At 38.4% G+C, this 25,789-nt stretch overlaps 1 protein-coding gene across 19 annotated transcripts in view; it reads left to right on the plus strand.

Annotated features, from left to right (window-relative positions):
* Positions 1–25,789, plus strand: part of ANK3 (ankyrin 3) — a 594,595-nt gene that overhangs the window by 374,443 nt on the left and 194,363 nt on the right. For all 19 annotated transcript variants that reach the window (XM_064488140.1, XM_064488143.1, XM_064488142.1 and 16 more), the window contains 6 exons: positions 12,655–12,756; positions 13,170–13,268; positions 13,475–13,573; positions 18,055–18,153; positions 22,988–23,173; positions 25,038–25,136. In XM_064488140.1, coding sequence (XP_064344210.1) covers positions 12,655–12,756; positions 13,170–13,268; positions 13,475–13,573; positions 18,055–18,153; positions 22,988–23,173; positions 25,038–25,136 — 684 coding nt within the window. The remainder of the gene's footprint in view (positions 1–12,654; positions 12,757–13,169; positions 13,269–13,474; positions 13,574–18,054; positions 18,154–22,987; positions 23,174–25,037; positions 25,137–25,789) is intronic.

Consider the following 25,789-nt stretch of genomic DNA (forward strand, 5'->3'; position numbering starts at 1 on the left):
TGGTTTATTTCCAATAAATAGTTAGCAATCAAATAAAAATATACATATAATCTTAATAACTACAAGTCTTCCCTAATTAAAAGGGTTCAACTCCTTTCAAGCACTTGCCATACAAAACACACACACACACATACACACAATTTCCCTTTATTTAAGATCTCTGTTCCCCACCTCCAAACACACACCTATAATGGATCTATTTGCTGACATAAAGACCTAATACCCCTTTGGGGAAAAAAAAAAAGAAAAACCAGTCTCCTAAATATCTGAAGCTTTTATTGACAGGAGGCAAATTGTTGCATGAATGTCACAGTTCTTTTAAAGTTGCGCAACTGGTCACATTCTTTTGAAATTGGTCAGAAATTAGATCACTGTGTAAAATATCTATAAAATATCAGCACATATAGTCTGATTATAAAATAGTTGGACACTTTGGGTACTATCTGAATGGCCACGTCCCAGTGATTCTGCTCTACCTTTGTCACTGGCTCCCACCTCGTGTGCTTGACCAGTACCATGTCTGCCTGTCTGATCTCAAAGCCTTATATTCAGAAGAATGTGACTTTCAAGTCACTTGGCTTTTTTCCACTGAAAATTGGTTTATTCCAGATAAACAAAACAGTTTTGGGTTTTGAGATGTTCTATAAAGCAGCTCCATGTATATTTCAAAACAGTAATTAGCATTGAAATCAATAATTAAGGAGCAATGCCATAGAGGTTTGGGGGATCTTGATAAGCAAGCGCCTCTACTGTGTAAGTCTCCTTTCTGATTGAGAATAATTAGCAAATCTGTATTACTGTATCCATCAAAAATTACTGCTCAATGCTACCAAGAAAAGCTTCACATTTTAATTTCTGGCTGTAAAAGTTTGCTTTAAAAGGGGGGCTAGAGAAAGGGGAGGAGAGGCAAATCTGAAAGCCAGAATTCACAAATCTGGCATTGAGAACTTAATCCTCTTACAGGACATTAAAAGTCAGTGAGTAGACCTTCAAAGCGCCTCTCAAAGCACTCCTTTCTTTTCCATTCCACCTGCTATTTCCCCATATCTCCCTATCACATCGAGGTTGTTGTAAAAATACAGTTCTTTCAGTGGTGCCCACCTCTGGTTGTGTATTAGAATCACTTGAGTTGCGTTTATCAAAATGTCCCGTCTCAGACCAGGGAAATCTCTGTGGTTTGATTTTCTGTTTAATCTTCCTCTGGAGATCCGTGAAACACGGTGGATTGACAGTCATTGACCTACAGATCTTTTGGTCTCCATTTTCTCCCACACTGTAATCTGCCATCAATTAAATTGGGCTGAAATATAGATTGAATGATTTCTTTTCACTCTTCAAAACCCTTCACTACTACCTAATATTTTTAGGGTGAAGTTAAATCAGGTTTATCTGCCATTCCAGACCTTCTGTGAACCTCTCCTTTGCCATTCTTCCCAGGGGACTCTCATTTTCAGTAGAGGCTGTCTATTTACCGTTCCTCAAACCTTTCCATTTCTGTACCTTCTAGCCACTTTTCCTTCCTTCTTGATGCCACTGAACAAGTTCCTTGTTGAAGTCATGCCTCCTCCTCTTAGTTGTTTCTCAGTTTAATCCAGGATGCAGAAATGGCTCTTCTCAATGAGCTTCTATGGACTTTATCATCCACCACATGTTCTTCTGCTGTGAATTCTCACTCCACGTGCTGCCTCTGGTCTGCACAGTCGGATTACAAGATCATGGAAAGCAATAGCTTCATTCTCCAGGCAGAGGCTGAGTAGACATAACTCCTTAACTGCTGGATATTGAACCCTTTATTGAATATGAGCTCTTAATCCTGGATCATGTAGCATCCACTTGGAAGATTTGTTTTAGGTTAATAGTTAGAAAAGACATTTAGGGCTTCAAGATCCAGACCTGTGACTTCACTTTCACCACAACCTCACAGTGGAGTAAAGTATGTGGATTTAAGAAAACAGATTTATTTCCTTTCTGGATATGTCTGCCTAGATACTCTGGTACTTCCATTCACATTTAAATTAGCATCTCCAATATGAGAAGTCTGAAAAATTTGTGCTCTTCCTGGACCATATTTTCTGATGTGTGACCAGAAACCAGACAATGTGGTCTGTTGGATCTGGCCACCTAGATAATGATTATGGAGATTTTTAGTGGAAGAAACTTTATTAGAGGTGTCTTAGAATCTTCTTGAGTTGTAGAAATCATGGTCAGTAAAAGGCCTTTTATTTGGCAAAATTTATATCAGTAGTTTTTTGGTTAATTTAAAAAAAAAAGGTTACCATCCAGGAAATCATTAAAAGTACACGTATTCGTTAAACATTTGATTTTTTACCTTAAGCCACGTAAATAAATGTACATCCATTTGCCAAAAATGGGACGTGAAAACAAGGACTTTTCTCTGAGCACGCATCTGCTGACTGTGCTCACGTTGTCTTTCCATAACATCAGCACTTTCTGGAAGTCTCAGATTCAGTTTTTTTTTTTTAAGGAAAGGTAAAAACTAAAGTTAACTGTGAACTAATCTGACTATAGAATTTGTCTGAATTTTTCTGATCTTGATTTTCATCCCTTACAGTCATCGCCTCTATATCTGACTCAACAGCAACATTTTTAGGAACTTCTTTCTAATATGTCTTTCCAAAGCATTTAATTTAGTTTTCATAAAAATACTCTTTCTCTATGTACTATTTTACAGTTTAAATAATGCCTAATTAAGTTACACAGTTATAACCAGAACAACTGGCATAAATATGTGAGAGAAAAAACAGCAATTGACTGACTTCCTAGTAGGAACTGGTGGGCATGGGAATCCTAGGAATGGTCTGTGTCTGGACATCAGTCCTGGTGGACAAAAGGAATGGTGAGTGAGGGGAGTGGGTTAAAAGAAGAGTTCCCACAGTCCGGCAGTACGTCTCTGGGCTGTGGTATCATCCAGACCTGACTTCAAATTCTATTTCTAACACTGTTTGGCCGTGGGAGCTTGGGCAGCTTCCTGGACTTCTCATTTAAAACACACTGATATCAAATGTTGGCGATTGTGAACTAAGTTATCCGTGAACAGCACCTAGCAGAGTGCCTGCCTCTCTGATGACTCCAAGTAAATGTTGCTGCTGTTTCTTTCCTTCTGTCTCTGCCAAGTGTAAGTTCCTTTTTCCTCTTTGGTATCAGTCTGGAACACTTAGTCAAGGAAGGCATTAGATAGTAAGGGTCAAAGCCAGAGCTCTAAAATCATGGATTTGAGTTCTCATCCTGACCCCCAGTTTCTAAAAGAATGCCCTTTGGGTAGGTTGCCTAACCTGACTTTTCTAGCCTGTAAAACGTGGATGATACTGGCACAGACCTGTGAGAAGGAATGTGTGGCAATCAATGAATGTGCCTTGAATGTTATAAGTGACCAATGATTATTAGTTGTGTTCCCATATTATTAGATATCAGGACACTTAAATGCCTTGTGATTCATTAAGCACAACAGAATGCAGACTTTACCTGCATATTCTTTCTGACAGTTACTGCTAAAACCAAAACATTGTTCCGTAGGTGATCCCAGCAGGCGTATTACCAATCAGGCTGTGCGCCCAAAGGGAATGAAGAAACCAGAATAAGCTCAGACCCACTCCTTTGTGTTCTCTTGAAGTTTGGAAGAACTCCTAATTCTGTCACTTGACTCTTCTTTTTCTCTGGTGAATGAAGAGGGAGCAAGAGGCTGGAGAGGGTATGAAATAGACTGTTGTTGTTCCCAGTTAAGTTGGTATAGGGTTTTGCTTCTCAAGGAGTAGTTAGAGCATGGGACTCTGCGAGAGATGAGCATTTCTTCCTTTAGCATTGACTGAGAGTCTGTTACGCAGAACTCAGCCCTGAGCAGGACGTGGACCTGCCGTAAAGGAGGTCATAGTCCATCTTGATGGGGTAGCTGGCATCCAAGCTGAATAGACCAAGTGCTTTAGGGGTCTGCAGAGAGAAGGGGTCGTGTCTGGTATTGGGGAAAATAGTGGCTTTTGGGCTGGACCCAGGATTTAATAGGTGAATCTCTTGGTGGGGGAGGGGAAGCAAGGGGTGGTGGTGAGCATTATTGCCAAAGGCATATCCTGGGTGAGGTCACGGTGCTGGGAAATGATGGGGCCTGTTGAGAAATAATAAGCCTTTGAGGGATAATAAGCTGTCTAGATTGCCTTCAGGGTCAGTATTTATGTTTTAGTCCAGGCTGGAAGTGTTGGGGGCAGGTTTTAAAGGGACTTAGAAGTATGCCATAGACATTGATTAAATACTGTGGTTTAAAAGCAGAAACATTTTTACAAATGAAGCATGTCATCAAACATTAATAGATAAAACAGATAAAAGTAGATCTCCTGGGCTGACACTGAAGATGGGCATCTGGAGCTCTGCTTACTCAGCCTGACTCCTGGCCTCAGTGTTCTTGAATGCTAGGGCTCGACAGAGCCACTGATGTTGAGGAAAGAGCCTGGGCTCATTATCAAGCAGTTATGGATCTCAGTTCATGTTGCCTGCTTATTAGCTGTGTGACCTTGGGCCAGTCACTGAACTTTTATGAAAGTCAGCTTTTTGCGTCTGTAATGAAATCCCTATCTTGACTGAAGTGATAAGAAGTACATAATAATGATGCCTGTATAATAGAACATGACAATATATATAAAATGCTCCAGGAGTCCCAGGCCTGTAGTAGGCCCTTATTAAACTGCAGCTATATTCCTCGTCATGATTTTCTCAGAGCTCTCAGTGCCTCCTCATGAGCTCGGGAATAGTGTTCAGTGCTTCTGGACTATTCAGCCAGGGACAGTGTGCTGACTACAACTTCCTGGAGGTTTCTTAGAATGAGCTGGGCATCATGTGGTGAGGGCCCAAACTGGGCAAGTAGCAGGGTGAATGAAAAAAAAATGGTTAAGTGTATTTTCAGCTGTAAGAAAAGTGAAGATGTTAGGATAATGATAAAAATAAGTCTTTTGAAGTGCACTTGTGAACTGGGACACAGGTAAGGGATCTATGAGGTGAAAAAGGACTATTTTTACTCAGCTGCATAGACACAGGGCACAGGAGACAAAGCATAGAACACGACCGAGGTGGACAGTCTAACAAGAGATCTTCCAATAAGCTGGTCCCCAAAGTGTGTAGCTCCCAGTATAAAGGGTGGCCAGGAAATAAACCCACCACCTAGAAGACTATACCAAAACTTGCCTGTCTCACTTTGTCACCAAACGGAAAGAAAAAAAATCTCCCCTGAGAATTTGTAAGCACAAGGAATCCCTCACGTCCATACCAGTTTGAGGTCTAAATGTATGTGTAGTCTTTTAAAAAACAAAAACAAAACCAAAAAACCTTCAGGGCATTTGGTTTTTAAACTAATGTTGGGTTGATAGTGTCTCTAGGCAACTGGCAGAAGCAATCTAAAATTCCTCTTTGGAAGAAGGCAGTGTTAACCCAGACATAAAAGAACTCCCAAAGATTAATTTCTAAGGAATATGAGCTCACAATCAATAATCACAAACTTCGGAAAGTGTAAATTGGTACAATCACTTTGAAAAAATTTTTTCATTAACTGATAAAGTTGAATAAGCACATGCCCAGTGACCCAGCATTTATGATCCAAGGTATGTACCTCAAAAGATCGTGCCTGTGTGCACTGGAACTAGTGCCACAGTGTTCAGGGCAGCACTGTTCATAGTAGACTGAAACCAGAAACAACACAGTCATCAACTCCACAGTGGACAGACTGTGATATCATCACATGATGAGATCTTCTGCAGCAGCAGTGATAAATCTATTACAGTTACACATGTCAACGTGGACAGCTTTCAGAAACACAGCATTAGAGAAAAGAAGCATGTCACAGAAAGATTCGTAAGGTATGAGTGCACATACGTAGAGTGCTAAGGCTCTCAACTACATAATATTAGGCTTAGCACAGTTTACCTAGAGGTTAAAACTGTAAAGAAAGGCATGAAAATGATTAACTAGAACAGATGATGGCTTGGGGAGCCAGTCAAGGAAGAGCTCACTGGCAGTCTACAAAGCTGCTTGTAACTTTCATTCTTGAGCTGACTGGCTGTGGGCAAGTGGGTGTTTCTTTTGTGATTTTTTTCTTAAACTGATCATATATGTTTTATGTACTTGTATTTACGATACACATTATGATAAATACTTTTTAAAAGGAGAGTGGAAACTATAAAAGCCCCCCGAGATAGAATATTTGATAGGATTCATATGTGCAACTTCTTGAAAGAGGATTTGAGGGAAAGAATGAAGAATAAAAAAGTAATCAAAGATTCACACCTCTCACCACAGGAAAAAAAATTTTGTAACTATGTATGCTGACGGATGTCAACCAAATTTATTATGGTGATCATTTCTCAGTATATACAAATACAGTCATTGTACACCTGAAACTAATGTAATATTATATGTCAATTATACCCCATTTAAAATAAAAAAGATTGATGCTAAGGTTGTATGCCTGAGTGGCTAGGATAATCTTGGGACCTTTCTAAGTCAAAATAAGGAAATCAAGGGAGTTTATTATTCATAACTGCCGTTAGTACCTAGTTGCAGTGACAGATATGTTACATGTTCTCAGAAAGTGTTTGTTGTTGATGTTAGAATGAGGAAATTGTGGGACATGGAAATGTTTGGGGATACAAGTGGGAGCGACATGGATATAGAGCCTTAGGCATAAAGAGATGGTGGAAGCCGTGGTAGCAATGAGCACAAGAAGGAAAGAAATGTGAGTTCTCAACATGGAAAAGGCCATTTTTTTTCAGTGATAGGTTGAGACAGTGAGGAACAAAAAGGAGTGAATAAAGGGATAGGAGAAGCTACAGGGAAGATGCTGAAGAAAGAGGAGGTGATCAGTATTGTCAAATGGTTCAACATTAAGAGACCAGAATTACAGTTAAGTTAATGGGATTTGATGATTGGAAGGTCATTAGTGATTCCGTAGAGAAACTATTGATTAACAAGAGAAGCCATATTGCCAGGGACTCAAATATGTGTTAAGCAAGGATATAGAAGCGGTGATACTAACCTAAACCAATCCTTCAAATTGTTTGATGTTCACAGGATAATTTTAAAATAATAATCACTCACTGAGTGCTTGCTATGCACTCATACTGTGAATCACCTTACGTGAACGGTCTAATTTCATTCTAAGCGTAAATCATTTTATCTCCCTTTGACAGCTTAGAAAACTGAAGCACATGCGTATTACGAAGCTTGCCACTGCTAGTAAGTGGAGTAGCTGGGATACAGGCCAGTTAACCAGTCTGCTACATGGAGAAATGGAGAGCATCACTTGCAAGGAGTGCTGGGTAGAAAAGTGGAAGGAAAGTTTTTTGTGTAGTTTTGTTTTTATTGTAGACTTAAACACCTTGAGTATGTTGGTAGGCAGAGAACAGGATGCCAGTAGAGAAGAAGAACCTGAAGCTTACAGGAAAGATCTTCTTCCCTTTCATGGGGTTCCCAGGTAGTTGGAAAGATGAGATAAAGGGAAACTGACTAGAGAATTGGTAGATCAGGTATTAATAGGCCTCACAGATTGCTCCTTGAGGTTTAGAAGCAGTGGAGAAGAGCTCTGTTATGTACTCACTGAGTCGCCAGTCTGCATTTCTTCTCTACTGATAGCCTGATCTTGAGAGTTGAAATAAACTCAGTGAAGGAATTATGTTTTAGAGAGGATGTACCTGAAAGTACCTACATAGATAATTCAATGGATGGATGGATGGAAGGACGGATGGACAGATGGACTGATTGATGGAAGATGAATGAATTGATTGATGGAAGATGAGTGAACGAATAAACCGAGTTTCTGAGCATAGACTATAGACCAAATATTTATTAAGCCCTTTCTTAAAGTAGTGATTAACAACCTAGACTGTGGAGTCAGGCTGTCACAAAATCAAGGTGTCCTCAGTACCACTCTCCCTCTGAAGGCTCTGGGGGTTAATTCTTCCTTGCCTCTTCCAGCTTCTCGTGGCTTCTGGCATTCCCTGTCTTGTGGCAGCATTATTCCAGTCTCTTCCTTCATCTTTATGTGGTCTCTCTTAGGTGTCTGTGTATCTCCTCCTCTTCTTTTTTTAAATTGAGGTATAATTGACATACAGCATTATATTAGTTTTAGGTGTACAATATAATGATTTGTTATTTATATATCTCCTCTTCATATAAGGACATCAGTCATTGGCTTTAGGGCCCATTCTAATCCAGTATGAGCTCATCTTAAATAATCATACCTGCAAAGATCCTATTCCCAAATAAGGTCATGTTCTGAGGTTCCAAGTGGACATGAATTTGGGATGACGTTATTCAACCCACTGTACTATTTTGCGGAAATATTATAAGGACTAAGTTAGTATAAGTACTTATACAATTAATACCTATTATATTAAGTGATTAATAATATAATTAAGTGGCCAGTAATGTAACTAATATAAGTGCTTGTAATAGTGTCTTGCACATAGAGGTATGAAGTATTGATTATGGCTGAGACTGGCACTCAGCAAATGAGTATTTTTCCGATCTACTGCTTTCTGCTGAATAATATCAATATTCTAGTACATGTGAAAATTCTGAGTTATTAGACTAATTCATGATAATGCTTTATTCTGTCCTGGAAGCTATTTCGTATTTCTTTCCTGTGTAGTAAAATTACTAAGTAGACAAGACATTAAATAGTGATGAAAGACACTTTCATTGTCCAAATTCTCCCTTCAAACTTTCATCATCTAAGGGGAAAAGAAATGCTGACCAACTTGCTTATGTTCATTTTCAACCAACAAAGTCCTTAGGCAGTGGCCTTCTCAGTATGACTTTCCACGTGACAGAGCTCAGTCTCTCCTGGGACCTCATTTCCTTCCACAGTAATTTGTCTACAGTTGGGTTTACAGAGACATTGTTTGAATAGAATGCTCAAGATTCAAAATTAGGCTGTAGCCTGTGTTAAGAGTCACCCTTAGTGACTTGATGAAGTGACAGCTAAGAAATGCAACACATTGATGTTGGGCCTAATACGAAATCTTATATATACTTTTAACATTAAGGAAACAAGCAACAATCTAGAGGTATGACAGGCACAATTTGAAAAAAGGAAAAAGTCAAGTCTCCATTGTTTACCCTGCCACTTAAGCAGCACAGGCTGGAAAAGTGTGCTGGTGAGATGAAGGCAGGTGAGTCTTAACTTGTAGCACATCTGTGTTGTTCATGACCATACAGCCAGATGTTGGCCTGACTGGCACATCGATGTTCAAGTGTTTGTGGAAGGGAGGCGTGGCTGCGTTGCTTGCAGGTGGTTGAGAATCGAAGGAGGAACTTCTTTGTTCTTGTCCTTGGGCTTTTATAACTGTGCTTCCTAAGCTGCCGTGTTTCTTCAAGGCAGTCTTTATTTTCCTCTTCTTGCTGTTTCTTTGTATTTTCCTCTCTTTGTCCCCCTGTATTTTTTCTTTGAAGCACAAGTAGTGGCTGATGGTTATGTTTTGGTGTGTTAAACATGTCTGCAGGTACCAGAGGGCTGAGAGAAGTGAAGAAAGTAAATTTTTGTCCCTTCTCTTCTTCCTAAAATTCTCAGGTAATAAATTAGCTACCCCAGAGAATTATTTGATAGCAGAGTCATTGAGTGAAATAGATTTAGAAGGTATCCACCAGAGAATTCTTCATCATTAGAGCAGGTGTTCTTAAACACGAATCTATGAGCAGGCTTAGCAATCCTGAGTTGCATGAAATAGTATGCAAATTGTGCTTGCAAATTCATGTTTATATGTATATGCAGATTTGATGTGTGTATGCAGATGTGGTGTGTGTAGGCATATATGTGCAATTGTTGAAGGAAAGGAATTTATTCATAACTTTTGTTGGTCTCAAAAGAATCTAAACTCCAAATTGATAGACAACCACTGAGTTAGAAGATTTGATTTATACTGTCTGCATTTTGTTTTGCTTTAGAGTTTCTGGTGGGAAAATTCTGAGAAAATGGGGAAGGAAAACAGACAGTATATAGAACTGCCGAACCTTTTCAGATTTGGAATCAGTTCAGAGTTTCCCCTTGACTTGTGACACCTCTGTTTGAACTTCTTTAGCTGCTGTTTTTGTGCACTCAAAGTCAGGGTTTGGGATGCTTACTTAACTCACAGTTGTTATCTTTGGCCATTGAAATACCCAGGCAGACTGATGTCATTTGTTCCCAGAACAGCATCAGAGCCCTTCTGGGCAAATTCACTGATAAGTCACTGAGCACGCACAAAGAAGATGATATTTTACGGTACAGTGAGCCTTCCTTGCATAGCTAATTTATTTCTAACTGAACTTACAAACCAAACAAAAACTAACCTTCACCAAATACCAAACCTCTTTAAAGACTGAATTTTATTATTCTTTCCATTCCTTGAAACTTTGGTTTGTCCTTTGTCTGATTTGAACCAAATCTCTTGTCTTCCTCATACTTAACTCTCTGCTCTGATGAGATGATTTGCATGCTTGATTCAAATCCCAGTTTTATTTCAGCAGTGCCTACATGAATTCCCAACTGCCTGACTCATGGCTCAGTTTATGATCTCTGGTGTTCAGCTTTGTATCGTAGCAGATTCTCAACTTAAATGGCTGTTGTTGTTGTTGTTGTTGTTGTTGTTGTTGTTGTTGTTGTTAACAAAGCCTCTTGTATTGTTCCAGGAAATATTTTAATTAGTTATTTCCACATAATTTACTTATTTGTTGATTCATTCATTCGCAAAACGTTTATAGGCACCTGCTGTGTGCCAGGGATGCTTCTGGTTGTAGGGGGAACAGAGAGATGAATGTTTCACAGACAGTCACTGCCTTGTGCTAGGTCAAGGCAGGTACAATCCAGGCAGGCTAAAGATTTAAGCCTTTTGAAACCTACAGTCTTTAAATAAATTGGTTTACTATTTATTTAGAGCAGTAGTTCTCAACTGGGGAGGTGCTACCCCTCACCCAAGGAAATTTGGCGATTTGGAGACATGTTTGGTTGTCACAAATAAGAGATGCTACTGGTACCTGGTTGGTAGATGCTAGAGATGTGGTAAACATTGACAGTGAACAGGACCATCCCCTACATCAAGGAATTATCTGGATCCAAAAGCCAACAGTGCTGAAGTTAAGAAGCCCACATTTAGAGCAGGCAGTATTGCTTTGGGGAGAGGCACACTGCTGTCCATGGGGAGGGCGAGACCCTGGAGACAGTGCCCTCTCTTGAGATCCTGAGCAAGTCAACCCACACCAGAACCAAAGGTCCCTCTGAGGGACGGAGTTTCCTTCATCTCAGTTACATTTCCAGGGTTGAATTAGCATTCCTCAGAGATTGGCATCTTGGTGGCTTTCCAGTTGACCACCCCTTCATTTGCCTCTGCTTGTTCTTAAAAGGCGTACAATTTCGGGAGGAGGAAGGACAGGTATACCAAAACCTGTGATGCTGGGTGATACATACCAGGAGAGCTCAGTGAAATAGATGCCTTGGGAGCACTTGAGCAATTAAGTTCTGCCTGGGAGGTCTGGGAAGCCTTTACAGATGGGATGGCATGCCGGGAACTTGAAGGAGGTAGTCGCCAAATGGCTGAAAGAAGACCCTTTCCTCTTTTAAGCCATACCCTGCATGATTGCACTTATAACCAGTAAGGAGATGTTTGGGGCAGCCCTTTCGAGAAAATCTACTTCTGTATTGTTTTACATGGAGCAAGACTCCCTTGCAAACTGTGCAGACCCAACTTTGCAGTCTTTCTTCTCATCATCTTCTTTCTATTAAAAATTTCAGTAGTAGGTGGTTTCAACTACATAGTTGTAGGTATTCAAGTTCAGTAGTAGTTCAGAGTTGTAAACTTTCAATGAACGAATTACAGACTTTGTTTTTGTTGTTTTTAAAATGTGTATGTGTTTATTTATTTGCACCTGGTAATGCTTCTAATGGTTTTCCCCAGCCTGTAGACTTAGCTAGCTTGAAAATATGCGGAAAATATGTATTCCACACTTCACAAATTGTGTAGACATGTATAGTTTGTCAAATACAATCTATGTTCCAACACATGGCTGTGTCCTGCAGGAAAATCCAAGAGACCATCATTACCCCAAAATTCCTGCTAAACTAGTGTAACAGCATTAAATGTATTTGTGAACCTCTTCATTGAAAAAATGGCTGTAGTAGTTAGATACAAAATAATGGAATAGATGTTAAATTTCTTTTTTAAATTACGAGTTTCAAATTTTCTTTTTTTTTTAATTATATGAGTTTCAAATGTACAGCGTTATAGTTCAACATCTGTATAATTAAATTTCTGATAAAATAGAATAGTGAGGTTTATCATAATGTCACTACCAGGAAGTTACAGGATTTTTCTTAATGTTCACAAAATTGTATTTTGATTTAATGTGTCTACACATCATGGGAAATTTTCTCTTTCAGTTCAGAATCAGATGTGACACCATAGGAGGGGTAACTTTGTACACTTGAAACTAACTTTTGAAGAATTGGTTCTTTTCCCTGGTGACTTTATAAAGACCTTTTATTAGCATTTTCATGTTCGAAATACAATAGTTCAATTGAAAAGTCTCAGTTTTACTTCCTTTTTAGTTTGCAAGATACTCTGGGTAGTTAGAAACATGCTTATTAGTTTCCTTTTTCATCAGAATGTGTTTTCTTTTTTATTTCAGTCTGATGCCAACGCGAGTTACTTAAGAGCAGCTCGAGCTGGACACTTAGAGAAGGCCCTTGACTACATAAAAAACGGGGTTGACATCAACATTTGCAATCAGGTTAGTTGTGGTTATTGTTGCTGTTATTTAATTTTTTAGTTAAAATTTTTTAAATCCAGACTTTAAATTCTTTAAATCTTTCATTACATGTTACCAAGACTTTTCTTTTTTGCTAGTATTCTCTGTTAACTTTCATTAGTTTGAGTTACCAAGTTATTCTCTGCTTTGTTAGAAGAGTACTCAGATATGTAGATATGCATCCTTTAATAATTAACTCCTAAAATTTAATAAGTAATCATATCAGAACATGCCCCCCTGCCAAATGGCCACAAGCACCTTTATTCCAAATTCAAGTTCCTACCCTGCACACATGCAAGGGGTCGTTGGTGGGATGTTCTCCTTAGAGTTCTTGGTAGACTGTTTACGGCTGTGTTTTCAATCTACTGAGTAAAGCTTTCCCTTCACTTAATCAGAATGGGTTGAATGCTCTCCATCTTGCGTCCAAAGAAGGCCATGTAGAAGTTGTCTCTGAACTGCTCCAGAGAGAAGCCAATGTGGATGCAGCTACGAAGGTCAGTATCACACGTTTCATGCTTTCTATATCAATTGCCCAATTCAATGAGAATTCAACCCTCAGTAAGAATTGGGCACACTTCTCATGAGATATTTGTCAACCTTACTCTCTTTGGGGAACTTAGAGAGAGATTTGACATTTTGTAAATGTTGAAAGAAGGGAGAAAGATGGGTGAGTTGAGGTATCTTGCTTTTTGTTTTGCAGAAAGGAAACACAGCATTGCATATAGCATCTTTGGCTGGGCAAGCAGAGGTGGTAAAGGTCTTGGTTACAAATGGAGCCAATGTCAATGCACAATCTCAGGTAAACCTACAGCTCTACTGCCAAGAGATTTTGTTATTATAATTTACAAATAACGTTCTTTGGGTCAAGTGATTGCTTGGTTCATCTACCATCTAAGAATATGATACTTAAGAGCTGTATTCAGTGATTAGTTATGTTATTTCACATTATTCAAATTCATACATATCTTCATTTGCAATACATATGTGTGTGATGTAGAGATTTTTTAAAGTTATCCATCTGGGAAGCTGGTATGTATGACTGGTAGTTTTAGACACAAATGTTTAGAAGATATCTGTAATGCAGAGTCTTACTCTATTTTATGATGCTGCCTAAAGTCCATTCTTAGTATTTCTTAACCTACAAAAGGATGCCTGTAAAAGGAAATGCTCTTAAAATTTCAGAATATATCAGTGCTTTATCTAGGTGAAAAAGGGAAGACACTGGTTAATTCCTCTTTACTAACTCAGGCATCATCATTCTTCCTTGAAACAGATTAAAAAGAAAAGGAAACTAAAAAGAATAAACTTTAAAATCCCCAAACTTTAAAATTTCCAGATTCTCTGTGATGGATGTATACCAATAATTCATTCAGAAGGTCTTCTTATAAGCTCTCAGTCTTGCATGAAGTTCTAAGAGGAACACCACTTTAAGTACACTTGATCTCCTCAGCCTTTTCCACTGCTGACTATCTGGATAACAGGAGCCTCCTACATTTTATGGGTCTACAGAACTGTGGACTTCCTTCCTTGTTACACCAGCCACAGCAGTGTTAGCTCTCATGTCATTAAATATCAGTGTCATGGCAAAGAAACTGCACTGAGTTTCCAACCACATGTAACTGGTCTCATCTCTTTCTAGTTCCCTGCAGTTGGACCTTTGCTACAGGGTCTATGCCACCTGCTCTGATTCCTGTAAGAGTTCACTTGGAGTAATAAAGCTTTTCCAGAAAGGAGTGATAGCAAATTGAATATTGAGAAGTATAATACTTTGGGAGAAACACAGACCAGCTGACCGCTAGAGAAGCATTATGCTCTTAAACCAATTGTTTTTAATACCTCTGTGGTTTGGTTTTGTTTTGTTTTGTTTTTTAATTGAAAATATCTAGTGTTAAGCTCTGAAGTAGTGGGAAAACTCTTTAGTCCATATTTATTTTCCTTTCTTCCCCCCTAAGAGCGGAAAAATTACCTCCTTATTTTAAACATTGCACACATTCTTGACTAATATTTAGAGGAGGCATAGTTTTAAAACCTCCTCTGCCATGTGTGGTGTGGGAGAACCTGTCGTTGAAATAAAATCCTAACCAGATTTGATTTCAATTTACACACATTCTCTCCTGATGATGAAGTGCGTGGAAGAAGATGGGCTGTGAAATTCCCTGTTCCTTGCAGCTGTGCTTGGAACACCCTGCCACACACTTGATAGTAAAGCCTACCCACTTCCTCTGGATATCTGCCCCCTGCAGCCTTCTGAACCTCATTGTCCCGTGGACAGATAAGTCGTGAGATCACCACACGGAAGAACAGAGTTTCTGAGACAATTCCTGGTAGCGGCTTTTCAAAAGGAACTTTTATAAAGCACAACAGGCAATAATGCCATGAAATGAAATTCCAATTAGAACAGGCAGAATAGAAAACAGCACAGGAATATTAATATTCAAGAAAGACAGTATCCCTATCTAAGGGAAATGTTACTAAGCATTAGACAGTATTTAATAGCCAGTAAGAAATAATGTAAAGAGAGCCCCTCAACTTCCTTAAATATAAAAATTCACCTTGCAGTTAAAAATGGCATCGAACAATATCAAATTCTGATAAACTGAGGCTCTCCAAGTTAGAAATTGGTAGATATTGTTGTAAACGAATTCTTGTCACTGCTTGATCTTAAGTCTTAATCAGTTAGTTGACTCTTTCCTTTACTTAACATTCCAGGAATCATTGAGGCCTAACTTGCAAAAGAAATTAGGTTGGATAATTAAGTTGTGATTTTAAAGAACTCTACTGTGATGAAGTCCTTAATACTTTGTACTAAATACAATAATGTTTAACAGTGTTTGCTCCTGAGAAACCTCAAACCGCCACATCAAATGACATTGCTCGCTCCTCTCTGTCTTTATTCTGAGATACAAGGCACCAGCTGTGTTTATGAAGAAGCAAAGTCTATTTCAAATAATATTTTAACTATCAAAGTATTCTCAATGGGCAGGTTTTCACAGTGGTGTTAACAAAGACAAGGTCCTTTCATTAAACCAGTGCCTCTTGGGTCTTCCTGTGTTTTACAATGTTTCCTATGGTGGGGAGGTCAGGTCCTGATGAAGTCAGCAGATGGGTGTGGTTCAGGTAGAACCTCTCTGACCTTTGACCTAATAGCACACCTCTCATGTAACCAACTTTCACAAAAGTTAGTATTGTTTGTAAGTCAGTTTAAATCGATGACCATGCCTGTAACATTTTAATTAATAAGAGCATTTTATGATATACAAAAACTGATTGTAGGAAACTAGGATGGATAAGAAAATTTCATGGATGAAATTTCAGCCCTTATTTAAATGAAATAGGATAAAAATTAAATCATTATTTTATTTTTATTTTATTGGTGGGTACGAGGCAGCATGCCTCAGTACTATCTATAAAATTATGTTTGCAGCTTTGCATACTTACAACACCATAGCACTTATAATAACACTGCAATACCTTCAGAGCAGAAGGCATTAAAGATATTGGATAAAATCAGACATCAAAAAGCATACTCAGGCTTGAGCTGCTCTGCCTTTTGAGAACTTAGTCTATTGTTGCTGCAGAAAAGGAAATGTAAATTGGGCCAGCCATATGTTCCTTTTTGGTCAGCCCTTTGTTTTGGAAATTTCCTAAGTTAGGAAATTAATATAAAACCAGTGATGTACTTTTTTCTCTTAAGAGAAAAATTACATCTTTTCTAAAGTCTGACTGTCTTCCCAATCCAAGTACTATTTCACAGAAAATCATTGCAGCTCTAGGTTGTCCAATGACAACACACTGAATTACTTGTGCCTTAAGCCTCTTTGCATCAGAGAGTAGTGGTAATATTTTTATTCACTCTGTTCAAAGGATGCTTGTAATTATCTCCCTAGAACCATAACTGAATAGTGTGTATGTGTTCTCTTGCCTTGTTGATCTTTCTCAATAGATGAAACTTGTATTAATCAGTGTTAGTTTCTGTTGCTTTAATCCAAATAACTTCAGTAAATTGGAATTTGATGAGGAACCCATAGAAGACTAAAGAAGCTTTCAGAAAGCTTTAGAAACGAGGTAGTTGGGGTGGGGAGTGGAAGAACCTAATCATAAGCTAAAGGGTAAGGTTGCCCTTTGACGTGGTCCCTACAGGTCATGTCGGGTGAGGAGGGGGGATTTGGCAGAGAAGGACAAAAGAGTAGACCTAGATGAGCAAATAGAAGCTATCTTGCACAGGGTAGGCCAGCTTGTTTTTAAGTCCAACCAAGACAAGTTCTCCCTACACTTCCGGGAAGCAACAGGTCCTTTAAAGAGAATAGGAGTGGTACTGCCAAATGAAGGCAAACATGCTGGTTGACCAAAATACACACACACACACACTCACTCTCTTTCTCTCTCTCTCTCAAATTCCCTCTATAAAATTGAAATTTCCATTATGGAGTCCTCACCAAAAACATTTTATCAGTATGGTCAGCAGAAGTAGAATGAGACCATTTAGTGCCATATATCATATGATTCCATTTGTATGAAATGTCCAGAACAGGCAAATCTGTAGACAGAAAGCAGATGAGTGGTTGCCAGAGGGCATGACTGTGAATGGTCCAGAGTTCCTTTTTGAGGTGATACAATGTTGTGGAATTAGATGATGGGGGATGATTGCCCAGCTTTGTGCATATACTAAAAAACCACTAAATTTTACACTTTGAAAGAGTGAGTTTTGTGGTATGTGAATAGCAATGATATAGATATTTCCTTTGCTCGAAGTCACCCCATCTGTGGTAATTTTGAAGCTATATGAAATTAATATAAATTCCTTCCAAAGTAGAAACCATCTCAGGTGCTTAATTTTATATAAGTATTACATATTTAAAATGAGTAATTATTGCTTGGAATAAAGAATTTATTGGGACAATGACCTAATGTAAAAATACATGATTTTTCTTTATATCCTCATGACAGCTAGTAAAATCCTTTACTCATGGTAGGCACTTGGTAAGTGGTTGACAGTTAAATGAATGTACATATTTATCTAAAGTGGTTATGTTGGTATGAATTAGACTATTAGCTATGAACTGTGCTCAAACTATGAGTTATGAAGTACAATTGTGAATTATACTTAGAAATACTGCTGAAACTGTCATGCTTAGGTTTTCTAATAAATTTGAATATCTACATTGAAATATTATTAAAATTATTGTATGTGAGCCTTCCTGAAACATATAACATCATCAATACAGTGGAAAGATAGATTCACTTTTAAAAGCTGCAAACGTTTTATTTCTTATTTTGCAGAATGGTTTCACGCCATTGTATATGGCAGCCCAGGAGAACCACCTGGAAGTTGTCAAGTTTCTTCTTGACAACGGTGCAAGCCAGAGCCTGGCCACGGAGGTAAGATGCTTTGGTTCTTTCCATGGGTAAGTTCACATGCTTATAGAGCATTTTGTCAACCTGGAGTTGTAACATTGAGAATTTGTCCCGCTGGTATTTTAATTGCAGTTGTATTTTAATGTATTTCATCAGTTTTTATGGAATACATTAGAAGAGTCTATTTTTAATCTTTAAAGAATCTTTGAGCTAATAATTGAGCTATTCATTTACTGTGTACATATTTGCTTGAGAATACTTTTCTGCAACTTACAATTTTGTCTCAAAGACAACCACTGTTTTGAAATATTTTTGTGATAAAAGTTTGAATCTGTTATTTCCAAATTTAAGTTAGCATAATTATAATGATTGAATTCATATTTATAAAGTTAACTAATTAAATTTAATTCACACTTCTAAAAAACTAGTATATTAAATACTAGGTAAAAGTGGTATTTGAGAAAAACGTTTGCAGTCTTGAATAGAGGGAGTGTTTAAAAATAAAAAAGTTAAGTCACTGATAGTGTTTTAGGTAATACAGTTTACTTTTTAAACTAATCTGGATGGAAGATTGTGATTCCCTTGTAAAGTGTATCACTAGAAACCTCTTGCTAATAATAAATAACTAATGTTTGGGTATTACTTATTTTTAACCACATAATGAATTAGCACAGGTGCAGGGTTATCCCTGTCATAATAGCGCCTCTCTGACTGTCATTCGGAAGTGTTTCCTGAGCGGTGCAAAAACGGTGGCATACACTGGAACTGCATGTAACCTCCCCCGGTTTTTGAGATCATGCCTTCCCTGGGGAAACCACTAAATAAATGAAGAGGCAATTCATACAAAAAGAAGTACAGATGATTATGAATGTATGAAAATATCTCACCTTCACTCCTAGTCCAAGAAATCTTAATTTATTAATCAGATAAAGAATGAGATCCCATCTTTTGCCCATGGGATGAGGAAGAATTTTGAAGGGTGGAAAAAAAAATCAGAACTTTCCTACCATATTGGTGAAGTTGACAGTCTGTTGCAACACTTTTGCAGAACATTTAGCAATAACTATCCAAAATTAATACTTATGCACCCTTTTACTTAGCAGTTCCACTTCAAAGAATTTATATTACATATGTATTAGAGAATGCAAAGAAATGGTTATTATATAAGAAGCTCAACAACATAATTAATAATAACAGTTTTTTAAAAACTGGGAAGAGCCTAAATATGTACTGCTGGGAAACCTGTTGAGTGAATATTGCTAAACTTATAAAATACTACTCAGTGTTATTCAGAATGAGGCAAGACTCTGTGTAGTGATACAGGAAAATGTCCACAGTGTATTGCTACTAGTGGTTTATTCTGAGAATTAGGAGGGAGCCCACTTTTCACTCTATACCATTCAATACTCTTGGGGATTTTTACCTTGTGAATATATTATTTTTATAATCATATTCTTAGAGCTAGTTGAGAAATAACAAATGGTTGATAACAAAGGACCCAACATTTGGTCGGTGAAGAGCAGTGCCTCTCTCCACACCTGGGCAGGAGGCAGCCTGAGCAAATTCTCAAGTACGACACATGGGTCTCCTCGCACTGTGCAGGGAGAATGACCGTGGGAGTGGGGGTTGTTGAAGAAGAGAAAATCCATTCCCATCTCTGGATGGAAAGTCTAGCTAATATAAATACCCTGATGAAAGCAATTCCATAGTACTGTCCTCATCTGTGAAGGACAGGTAGTGTTCTTTTTTCAGACTGTGCTATCTGGATTATTAAGTATCTCTCCTTTAGACGCGAACATAAGCCTGATTTACTACTAACAGATCAGAATCACCTTGTAAACTAATCATCGATAATTTCTTGAGTTCTCTGTATTTATTTGTTAAGCTTTCAAGCCTCAAAAGAGGCACTTAGAACTAACTTAAAGAGAGATCGTGTATGACATCCTAGAACTACTAATTCCGTCTTTTAGCAAAGATGTGTGTGTGTGTGTATAATTTATATATGTTTTTACTCTTATATTTAATTTCAAGGGCTTTTTTGTAACTTTAAAAAATAAATGAATGAATATTCTAAGAACAAATCATGTCCATGTCCTTGTGAGGGTTGCCAGTACATCACTACAGCTATCTGATTATCAAGAGATATTTGAAACTTTGAATTTTTATCTCTTCTTTTGGATTATTAGTATTAGAGAATAAAAAAGAACAGCAAGAAATAAGATGCTCTATTCACACAGTGTTCTGACTACGATTTTACTCTCTTATTAGCACTAATATTGCTATCATTTATACAGAAGTGTATATTTACATAACAAACAGTAGTGGGCAATGAAAAGATCACCTGGATGGCACGTTTTTAATAGTATTTTTAATTCATTAAGTGATGTAATGTTACCACATTCCTTCAATACAGTGTTTTTCGTATGCATCTTGCATATATGCATCAAGTCTTTGGCATGATTGTGGTTATTTAAAACCTTTCCTATAGTACTGTGTACTGCATATCCTATCTTTTCCATATATGTCTTCTGTCTTTTGCTAATTAAGATTCTGAAGCATGAGGTAAATTTATTTGTTCATTTATTGCACAGGGAATTATTAAGCACCTATTTTGTGCCAGATACTCCACCAGGCAGTGGAGGTTATTATGGGGCTTCTATCACATTTCCTTTCAGCTTGTATTTTTCTCTTAAGACTAACTGCACAGAGCAAATCAAATTGTTTAAACTTGGTTTGGAAACAAAATCTGGAGCTGCTAATTTTAGCTGTTAACACCTTAGGGCTGGTATCTTTGTGTCTTTAATTGGGTTGTGCAGGAAGCACATTCTTGTCCATGCTAATCGTCTCAGCTGCAGTTTATTTTCTAGTGCAAAGTGGTTTCCTTTATGTATAGGCCCAGTGGATTTAAAACTTTCTATCTGTGGCAACGTAGCTATTTCATTTTGATTCTGAACAGAAGTGGGCTGTCATTTTTACCCCTTAGATTTTGCTGATGTTTTAAAATTGAGATGCAACATTAACTCTTAATACACAATTTTCTTTTCACCACTCCATTTTTTTAAATGTATTTTTTGGCAAAAGTAATATATTACATAAATGAGAACATACAATAAAAAGCAAAAAGAGGAAAAAGCCACTGTTAATTATCTCTAGAGATAACACTTTGTTTATTCATCCAGATTTTTTGTGCACATTCACGGTACACACATTTACTTTAATGAAAATGAGACCCTATATTTATACAGTTATGTAGATTACTTTTCTCATAACATTAAATTACATTCTGAACTTTATGTCCTTATGTATATAATCTGTGATGTCATTTCAGTGACATCTTGGTCGTATCCAGCCTGTCTCTGTTTTCTTATTGTTGGTTGCAGGGAATGCCGTTCTGGTTACGTTAACGCTCACCCTGGGCCTTATGTAGGGCTTCTTGGAAAAGCTGAAAGGAGCGAGTGGAACTTCAGCAGGATTTTCAAGCTTAGCGAGTAGATAGAATTAGTAAATTAAGAGCAAGGAGGACATTTCAGGGTGGGGCAGAGAGTGTGAGTTTAGAAGCCAGGGTAGAAATAGTCTGCATGTCCACAGTTAGTAAGGAGAATGGAGATGTATTACTTCAAGATTTATATGAGAAGAACCTGAACAGTACTGTCACTTAAGTGCTTCAGGCCAATATTTTGCACATCCTTGAATATAAATGTGTTGATTTGCATTCTTTCAGATAAGTCCTAGGAGCACTTATCTGTTTTCCAGCAGGAAAAGAATGATGAAATGATCTTTGAGGAAAACCAACAAGACATTAGCATGCAAGACATTAGCATGCGAGTAACTACGTTTTCTCTTTCTCCCTTACAAACACGCTTCTATTAGAGCAGCCTTGATTTGTACCACAGGGACTGCAGATATAGAATATCATGACCCAAATAAAATAATAAGTGACTCACTTGCCAATTCCCTAGTAAAAATAATTTTGAAATGTTCTTTTGAGTGTGTGATAATGAAAGCATTGCAGAATTTAAATTTGTGAGCCAGCCTTAGGATTTTCTACTCTGTGCTATGTATTCGTAGTCAGCAACACTAGATCTTCTACAAATTAATAAACCGCAGTGAAATCTGTAGCTGTCTTTTCTTGGTCAAATCCCAGGGCAATACAATGCAAAGAGTCAACGTCCAGTTATGTGTGTATGTCTGAATGTATTCTAGTCACATTTTGCATGATCCTTTCTTGAATTGGTCAGAGAAGCCAAGAGTCTTTCATGTGTACCTTTCTTAAAATGACAATGACTATAGTTCATGAAATCACATAGACTAATTGAGCAAGGTACAGTGATGAACCAGGCAGGGTATTCCCCAGGTTTTAAAAAATCAGTGGAAATATTTATAATTTATTTAAATGAACTCCTTTGAAAAATTTGCCTGGATTCAACCTGAAGTGTTACTGCTTTCACTGAGGTTATTTTACAGATACTGAAATTACAGCATTTTTTTCTACTTTATGTAATACTTTTGTGTCCTTTCAAAATTTACCCAATTAATGTATATCACTTTTTCCACAGAAAAAACCTATAGACTTACTAGATTTTTTAAAATTTTCTGCTTTGGTATATAAGTGTGTGTGTATATGTGTATATGTGTGTGTGTATGTGTGTGTGTGTGTATGTGTGTATATATATATGTACACACATATATATATATATATATATATATTTAAGTGTCTTTTCATGTTTATGTTCACCGAGTATGTCAGCTTTAATAACCCTGAACAAATTAACACTTGGTCACTTGGTCACCTTCTGATTTGTTCATCAAAAAGAAGATATCCATGGGGGCCAATCTTGACCCATCCATTTATTTGCAGGATGGCTTCACACCATTGGCAGTAGCTTTGCAACAAGGTCACGATCAAGTAGTGTCACTCCTGCTGGAAAACGACACTAAAGGAAAAGTGCGTCTTCCAGCTCTTCATATTGCGGCCCGGAAAGATGACACGAAGGCCGCTGCCCTGCTGCTGCAGAACGACAACAACGCAGACGTGGAGTCCAAGGTGAGGCGCCTGCGGTGCAGCCGTCCCGGGCTAGGCGCCCAAACTTGCAGAACTCTTGGGCTCCCCTGGGGCAAGCTTATGCCAAACACTTAACGGCACTGAGAGAAATAAAATCACGCGTCCAAATCACCCAGTTGAAGGCACATGCCCCTTGGCATATAAAGGTGGGAGGGAACTGCGGGTGCTGCTCTCTGAATGCTAAAAGGCCACTTCAAAAGAAGTCAGTCGATACGCACCTGATGGTGTCCTTCCTTTTAATGTATATATATAAGGTGTTTAACACTTCAGCTCAAACATCAGGGTGAAAAAGTACGAAATGCTAACAACAATGTGCACAAAATAAACCTGGGGTTGCTGTCTAAGGCTGTCGGCAATGCACTAAGTATTGATGAGCTGTGGAAAGCGCGCCAGCAGCCAGAGAGCCCCAGCCACAACCTCCCACTGTCTTGACACGTAGTGCTGGGAAGTGTCGGTGAAGGAGTGCAGCACCTGGAGCCAGCCGTGGGCGGCCCGTCATTCAGTCTAGCTTTCTTTCTGTGCCTCTTGTGCCGCCATCCCAGCTTCATCCTCATGACTTAGCGGTCAGAGCTTTCTGCATCCATATCACCAAGAGCAAACTAACCGTTCATTTTTTCCTCCTCTTTGCTTCCAAATGTGTTAACCTAGATGGTGGTGAATAGAACAACAGAGGTATATATATATATATACATGTACATATAATCTGTATCTGCATCATTTTCCCATTACTTAGTGCTACTGCCTCATTTCTTTCCCTTCTTCTTTGCATTGCCTTCTGTAGGCTAGATACCTGCTTTATACCCCCGCCCCCGAAGTAGCATGTGCCAGAGAAGATAGTAGTTTGATTACCAGGGCTTTCTGCAGCTGAACCTGGTGTTGGAAAGGAAGTATGAGGAATCCTTGAAACTGAAGGGTATTTAATGCAATAGCGTTACGTGAGATGAAGCGCTTTGACACTTAGAAACTTCTCAGGTATACCTAAAGCTGCAGACAACCCTGTCATTCTACTTATCTAGAATTGATTCTCCAGAGTTCTGCATGACACTTACCCTCAGTGGTGTCAGCAAAACCAAAGTTACCTCGGAAGGGTACCCGTATGACCCACCCTTCGCCAGAGTCAGTGAGACAGCTAGCATGGCTGAGAAGCTCGCTCACAATTTAGAAATGCATCTAGTTCCTACAAGGTTTAAATCTTTGGGGACTAAGTGAATCGCTGCATGTTTTTAGCATTTTTTAAGGAAGTAAAATGACCTTGGTATGAATAATCCGGAAAAATGTGTTACTGAATAGGCATTTGCTAATAAAGAGACCAACTTGTTGATTCTTTATAAAACACAATCCCCATTATTCGAGACCAATTGTAATCATACTTCTTCCCCGCAAATTGCTTTTATCATTAAAATTGGCTTTTACTATTGATTAATTTGACTCTATATTGAATATATAATATTAGTTAAATTTTGACAGAGTTTCAGTGGACAGTTCTACGATCAGCAATAAAACAGTGGTACTAATCGAACTTTCTATGAGCTATCAAGATTTTTCTTGCCACCCCTATTTTAACATTTTGAAACGTTGGCTTCTGTACAGATCTGCTATTGGATTACTAAAATTGCTCTGTTTCCACCCTTGGTTCCTTCCTGGCTACTCCCCTGCCTGTGAGTTTGGCATCTATTTGAAATCCTATGAGCAATTGGCACTAATAGAAAGAAACCTAGTACAGAATGGAACGTGGACCTCAGCATATTTTGCTTCCTCGTTTTTATTCGGGCGGGGTTATGGTATTAACATGTCAGATGAAGGGCCGGCAGGAATCAGTTGACTGTCTGCTGTGTTTTCTTTACAGAGTGGCTTCACTCCGCTCCACATAGCTGCTCACTATGGAAACATCAATGTGGCCACGTTGCTGTTAAACAGAGCAGCTGCTGTGGACTTCACCGCCCGGGTAAGAGCGCTGCAGTCAGATGTGCCCATGAGGCATCTGAAATGATCCTGAACCCTCCTTCCCCAACATGAGGGAGGGTCGAGACAGATGACCCCCAGGGGTCCTTCCAGGCAGTGGAAGCTGTGATTTTTCTACTCATCCTAGTGCATTTTTTTGCTTTTATCCAGATATGCCTGTCTACTAGCAGGAAAAAAAACCCCAAGATCGGGGTGGGGAGTAGGGGTGATTGATAATTATATAAGTGAATATATTACAAAATATAAGTAAGTCATCATGACTGGAAACGACAAGCTGTCCCCCAGGGTGAAATTTCTGAGACTGTTAGATGTGGGTCAGATGGCACTTGCAGGGTCTTGATCTTACAGGTGGGAATGAGCCAGGATGTCTGGATAAGGCCCAAACTTCAGAACCTAAGGAATAGAAGCCATCTTTTGCTTTTATCTTCTGTCCTTTACAAGCGTTCGGAATGAGTAGCGAGATTCTGTACCCTGAGCAAGCTCATATTCATGGAGAAAGGAATCACTGTATCGTGTATACCCTGGACAGCAACTCAGACATGCAGAATAATACTGCTCTGAATGTAAAAACCTGTCTAGTGCTGGCTTGATCATCAGAAACAGAATCATCAGACATAGAAACAAAGTAGAAATCAG

The sequence above is a fragment of the Camelus dromedarius genome, chromosome 8 (assembly GCF_036321535.1).
Source record: "Camelus dromedarius isolate mCamDro1 chromosome 8, mCamDro1.pat, whole genome shotgun sequence".
NCBI classification, from domain to species: domain Eukaryota; kingdom Metazoa; phylum Chordata; class Mammalia; order Artiodactyla; family Camelidae; genus Camelus; species Camelus dromedarius.